This window comes from Quercus suber, unplaced genomic scaffold (assembly GCF_002906115.3).
Source record: "Quercus suber isolate HL8 unplaced genomic scaffold, Cork oak 2.0 scaffold_52, whole genome shotgun sequence".
Taxonomy (NCBI): domain Eukaryota; kingdom Viridiplantae; phylum Streptophyta; class Magnoliopsida; order Fagales; family Fagaceae; genus Quercus; species Quercus suber.
Window position 1 is genome coordinate 1217994 of NW_027069517.1, and position 6780 is coordinate 1224773.

A 6780-nucleotide genomic window follows, 5' to 3' on the forward strand; every position below is an offset into this window, starting at 1 on the left:
GATTCATCTCACTCACTTCAATCAAAGATAGTTGAATGACATTCTATAATTCAAGGCCTATTGAGAAAAGAAAAGAAAATCCAAGACTGAAATGCTTCATATGTACTATTGATAGCTAATAATTGTATTTATACATGACTAGAAGTAAAAGAGGAGAAGAAAACTGACTAGCAGAATAACTAACATAACTAACTGCACTAATAACCAACTTATTCCACTAACAGCCTCACGTGTGTGTCATGTGTAAGCAATAAACATTAATAGCACTATTCTTTACTGCAAGTCGTTTAGCTAAGCTGCAGACCATAAGCTACTTGTAGCTTTCTTCTATTTTGCATTTCTTCAAGTCTCGCAATAAGGCCAATTACAACCCAAGGAATAATTCTTGAGCAAAACTCCATTTTAGTCCATTAGTACGATTTAGCAGATCTCCCCCTTTTATACGGTACCATTTTTGGTGAGAGGTTGAATATTGATTGAGCTGAAGAGTAATACAAGAGGAAATGAGTCAAGCATATACGTATTTAGAAAAATTGATATGCATCTTAAGCTTGTCCCTAACAATTCTGAAAGCACAGTCACTGCTTCTTATGTAAGCTCGTGCGGTCCTGCCAAGGGCGAAAGAGGGGATTATTAGCCCCTAGTCCCGCCAAAAGATTGTAAGCTAATAGTGATGATATATTAAGGGTTTTTATTTTTATTTGTTTTTATCATACTAATCAATTTATTGTTATCTCTTTTATATGTAAAGTTTCATTAAAAAAAAGTTTCCTATTTCAATTATCAATTTCTTTTAGGTTCAAAACTTTTTTTTTGTTCAGAAAAAGGTTCGAAACTTATGAAAAGGAACAACGGTTGGAGAAAAAAAAAAAGAAAATAATTAAAAGAGCTAAAATTTTAATTTTTAAAAACGTTATTGTTATCTTTTAAAAGTAATATATAAAAAAGGGACTAATTGGACCTTGAATTTTTTAGGTAATAATTCATTCTTTTCAGTAAAATCTTGTGTAATAGGCAATAAAATTTTGGAATAATTACATGATAACAGTTAAAATAACCTTATATAAGTTGTATTTGGTGTCTATCTAACTACTAAATCATTAATAAGTGGAAATTGTTGACGTGGAAGAAGAAAAAAAAAATCAGAAAATGTCTTATTCATGAAAAAAAAAAAGAAAAAAAAAAGACAAAATATAATGAATATACTATCATTTTATGAATTTCTTACGTTACAAAATCACTTAGCATACACATGAATGGCTTCTTATATTTTATACTGGTCTCAAGCAATATATGCTTAAAGGGCACATGAATATATAAATTGCCTCCTAAAGTCAAATCTTTACTCTACCATTGGTTCTTGCTCATATATTTGTTTCTTAATTTATGAAGGGTCAATTACAATTTATTCCTTCTTGTTTGATCTTATCATAATTTAATTCAAAAGTTTTCAATTGCTACATTTGATTGTTAAATTTTGATTTAAAATGAAACCGTTTAAGTCCCTAAAAAATGAAACTGTTAATTTTCATTCAAATTAAGATCATACAAAGATGAAGCCAATAATACTTTCCATCTTAAAAATTGATGGCTAGCAGGAAAAAAAAAAAACAAAAAAAAACAAAGGAAGAAAACTTAATCTTCTATGGGGGATGCAGTCTGTGGAACAGCATTGTCTGCAAGTAAAGCACACTTATTCCAGATTTGCACACTTCTTAGTCGTGTTATGGTTTCGTTGGATTTGTAGTCGGGTATTTTATTGATGGTATTATCCACCAACTTGTTGTGGCAAGTTCTTCCCATTGACACAAGCAAGAGACAACAATTATCCTCGACAGGCATAGAATCATCCGCAAAGACATTCTTAAAGATTGATTCCCCACAGTCTGGGGTTAGTCTCTTTGAGCAAACTTCCAAAAATTCAGAGTTTGGATCAGTAGCCAATGGCTCTGGTGGAAAGTCTTGAAAAGCTTCTATAGGAGCTAAATCAGTCTCATCATAATAACCAGGTGCTTCGCTTTCTGAGGTTGAGAGGACTCTGGATGCGAGTCCCGGTGAAAGAAAGGTCACCCGACAAGCTAATAACATGGTCACCACGACAGAGAAGCTGTTAAGCCTTGCCATTGCCATGGAATTTATGGCTAAGTTATATTTCCTGTGTAGGTTGAAGAAATATTGTTGTTCGGATAATATGAGATGGAGATCAGTAAAGGTGTATTTATACATGGAGGTATGTAAGGTTATACTAATTTTGATCAAACGTAAGGTTATAACTTATATTTAAAAAATGCGGGGGTTTCATCTTTCAATGTTTATAAACTTCTCTCTAATTTAGTAAGTTATTAATGTTAAATGATTTTTTTTTTCTTTTTTGGAGAGGGTTGGGGGGATATATTGATAGTCGGGAATAAGAATATTTAAACTCGAGATGTTTCGAGTAAAAACTCCAAAGGAAGTCAACTAATTGAACTACAAGAATATTGATAATGTTAAACAATAAATGGAGTTTTAAAGATTCTTTATATTGCTTTTTATTACTAGTGCTAGTTACATGAATCAAGAAAAGAAACACTTAAAAAAAAAGATACTAAGAAAAAAAAAACATAAAATAAAAATCTTCCACGGTAATACATAACCTTTTTTTTGTTCATAATCTATTTCACTTATTCTTATTGGTAAAATTTTGATTGAAGTAACATTTTATAAAAAAAGGAACAATTCCACTCTATGAAAGAGATGTCAAAGTGACAATAAGGGTCCGTTTGGACACAATTTATTTTGTTGAAAGCTGAAAACTGAAAACACTATAGCAAAATAATTTTTAAATATGTGAATAGTGCTGTAGGACCTATTTTTAATATTTTTAAATTCGTGAACAGTGCATAAATAGTAACTTTGTATCCTACACAGTGTAATCACGTTACTGAATAGTGCCATTTACTATTCATAAGCACTGACAAAAAAAAAAAAGATGAGAAAACACAATTTCAGCAAACGCAGAAACGCAACCTTGAATCCAAACACATACTAAGTAAGCTAAAATGAAAAATACTTAATAATTATGATTCTCATTCAAGGAATTTTGTTGTTATTAATTAGTCGTTGAAAAAGGTAGTTTCAACACGAGGGATGGATAATGGAACTAATTCCACATTACAAATGCCCTAATTCAATCTTAATTTATAATCCATGGATTAAATTCCCATTCAGACTAAATTCATCTCACTTGTTTCAATCAAAGATAGTTGAAGGACATTGAAAGTAGAGACCAACTTTGTTAGGAATGTGGGTTCTCTAAAAGAATTGTTAGATAAGTAAAGAGAATAAGTCTCATTCACAATCCTGTGTTTGAATGGGGGCATAGAAGAGCGAAAAGGGAAAAGATTGAACGTAGTGTCCTGTAATTAAAGCTAGCTCTTGCAGCATGTGATCTACCATATTAGGTGTTAGCTAGCCTTCATTTGGGAGGGGGGAATAGAATGGAATAAAAATGAATGAAAAAATAATTTTAGAATATTCTTCATTTCCCTTATTTGGGAGTTTTAATAGAGAAAATTAAAAGTCATTTCCCTTATTTGGGAAGTAAGAGAGAATGAAATGGATAGGAGGAAACACCCATTCCTCTTATTCCCTTAAAATCTCAAATTTTCATTCCTCCCAAAATTATAAGGAACGACAGGGAATTGAATTAGATTTAATGAATTTTTTACTAAAACTCCCAAAATACCCCTATATATTAAACATTTTATTTTAAAATATGGGTTTAATAGTAATATTGTCATAAAATGATTACATTTCATTCTCTCTATGTTACTCTCAAACAAGATTACTTACATTCCATTCATTTTAAAATAACTTTTCCATTCTTTTATTTTAAAACATCCAATCAAAATTACTTAATTCCATTTCATTCCATTCTTTTCTATTCATTTCCCTTGCTTAACTACATTCCATTCCATTCCTTTCACTTATAATCATTCAGTTCCATTCCATTTCATTCCCTTATGAACTCCCAAACGAAGCCTTTAGATAGTTAATAGTAGACTTTTTGGAAACGAAATTGAGTCTAAAGAAAGAATTATCAAGGTTTTCATCTAAGAGGGGGTAAGGACCTGAATAATGAAAAAAAATTGGGTTTTATAAACCTTCCGTCAATAATAAGGGGTTGAGTTAGTATTGGGGTATAGTAACAGTAATCGAGCTTAAATATTCAATGGAATGAATGGGTATTTATAGAGCAGTGGGTCAATTTTCAGCCACTTGTAACCTTATGTCAAATGAGCGAGACGTGTGACAAGACTACAATCAAAGTAGTCAATATTATACAGGAGAAAGCTAATGAAATATTTTGATATCAATTAATATCGATGTACCATTTCAGGATTATCAATATTTATATATGTGTGTGTGTGTGTGTGTGTTTGTATATATTTATGTATGCATTCAATTATTTATAAATTTATAAGCCCAAATATTGGTATATTAACCTAATTTATTAGCTCAATAACATATTTTATAACCCTTGTTTATTTTTAAAAAATATTTTTCATAATTTTTCTTGTATGGGCCAAAATATTAATAATAGTCAAAACACTTAAAAACCCTAAGTATAGGGTGGGTAATTGATGCATGCATCAGTACTCGGCTGATGTACCATTTCAGGATTATCAATATTTATATATGTGTGTGTGTGTGTGTGTGTTTGTATATATTTATGTATGCATTCAATTATTTATAAATTTATAAGCCCAAATATTGGTATATTAACCTAATTTATTAGCTCAATAACATATTTTATAACCCTTGTTTATTTTTAAAAAATATTTTTCATAATTTTTCTTGTATGGGCCAAAATATTAATAATAGTCAAAACACTTAAAAACCCTAAGTATAGGGTGGGTAATTGATGCATGCATCAGTACTCGGCTTCAATACTTTCTTCGAAGGACTTGGGGCTTTCCCATACACCTGGGGGCAAGTGTGTACTTTGGACGAGGGCCCTAAAATTTACTCAAGAGAATGGGCCCAACCTCCTCCAATATATTTCATAAAATAGATTGATAGTATACTTCATTTTTTTTTTTTTTTGGAGAATATACTTCAATTGATCTTAACCGTTAAATATAATCAACATATGATTACTGAGATTTAAATACGTAGTACATTTAAAAAAAAAAAAAATCAAAATACATAATACAAGTTACATAAAAAGTCGTCTAAAAAAAAGTTACATAAAAAGTAACTTTATTATTAATGACTTTTTTTTTAGAGCAATATTGTAAAAGACTTAACAGTACTTGACTGATGAATTTATGATGTGGTACCATGATGGTAAAATATATGCCAATTTTTTTTCTTACTTTTTTAATGCAAGATTCAAGTGGTATAATCGCCAGCTGTTAGAAAATTTAACAATGAAAGTGGAAAAACAATCTATATTGCGTAGTTATGAAATAATTAGGGTATTAACCTTGAAGTATATAAATTCTTTTTTTTTTTTTGGGGGAACAAGACAGCAACTTTATGCATGGAGAAAACAAAAGGTTCAATTTTTATTTATTTACTTATTTTTCTACTCATGTAGAGTAACTCACATAACCAACTGAGATAGAATGGAACCCGCAGACTAGCTCACTCCATCACTTTAAATAACACAACTGGCTAGTTGAGTTACAAACCAACAAGTTCAATTGTATACATATACCCAATCCTTGCATGCATGTAATGCTATCCATATCAAGTGCACAAAATCAAGGGTGAATAATGGTTATACAATCTTATGTAAATTTAGTTTCATTAGAACACTACAAGAATTTTGGTCTTTTGCGACCAATGTTTTAGCGACGACCAAAAAGTCGTCACTATTAGGCAAATATTAGCAACGATAATAAATGGTCATCGCTAATAAGTGTATTGTAGCGACAACACTAAGGTAGTCGCTAATAAGTCGTCGCTAACGCCATGGAGGGAATTTTATTTACTTATGGAAAATGGAGGGAAACTTTTAGCAACGACAATAAATTTTGTTGCGACGACATTTACATCGCTAAAATAAGGTTTATTTTAACGAGGACATTTATCGTCGCTAATAATCATCTTTAGTGACAGCCTTATATTTCATCACAAATTTGTGGCCAAAAATATATAGTAAGTATATTATATATATGCTTTATTTATCAGTGATAACACATTAGTGGTCACTATTAGAAGACTATTAGTGATGACACAACATGTCGTCGCAAATATATTTACCTAAATATAATGGAGGGTAAAATTTTCACTCTCAAAAAGTGGTGGGAATTATTGGAGGGAAGCATATTATATATTAGCAATGAATTAGGTCGTCGCTATAAGGGATCTTTTAATGAAGACAAAGATTGTCGTCACTAATATGTGGCTAAAACAATTTTGATATAATATGATTTTTTTTTCTCAAATCCTCCAAATGCCTCTTAAAATATTTAAAATGACATAAATTCCTTTAAAATACTTGAAATGATTAAAATACCATTAACCTTGTCAAAATGATCAAAATACCCTTAAACTTATATAATGACCAAAAGAAACTTGAAACCTCCAAAGTAAACTTAAAACTTTCAAATCAGTTATAAGAAAAAAGAAAAAGAAAAAAATGAGACAACGAAGGGCTTGTTGCTTCAAAATACTCTCAAATCATAATGTTACCCATTTGAAACTTGAAATCGATAAAATAATAAAAATTGAGAAAGTTCTGATTCCACTCAAAATATTGACTAATTCTCATAGTTATCAAAATGTGAA

The 6780-nt window shown here is 30.3% G+C and overlaps 1 protein-coding gene across 1 annotated transcript; it reads right to left on the minus strand.

Moving 5' to 3' along the window:
* Window positions 1-1635: 1635 nt before the first annotated feature.
* LOC136066942 (protein DOWN-REGULATED IN DIF1 11-like) lies at window positions 1636-2124 on the minus strand. The gene has a single exon (XM_065772024.1). The coding sequence runs from the start codon at window positions 2122-2124 to the stop codon at window positions 1636-1638; it is 489 nt and encodes a 162-aa protein (XP_065628096.1).
* Window positions 2125-6780: the final 4656 nt, after the last annotated feature.

Bases quoted from the DNA above. Each gene is read 5' to 3' on its own strand.
- LOC136066942 (XM_065772024.1), bottom strand. From the start codon at position 2,124: ATGGCAAGGCTTAACAGCTTCTCTGTCGTGGTGACCATGTTATTAGCT.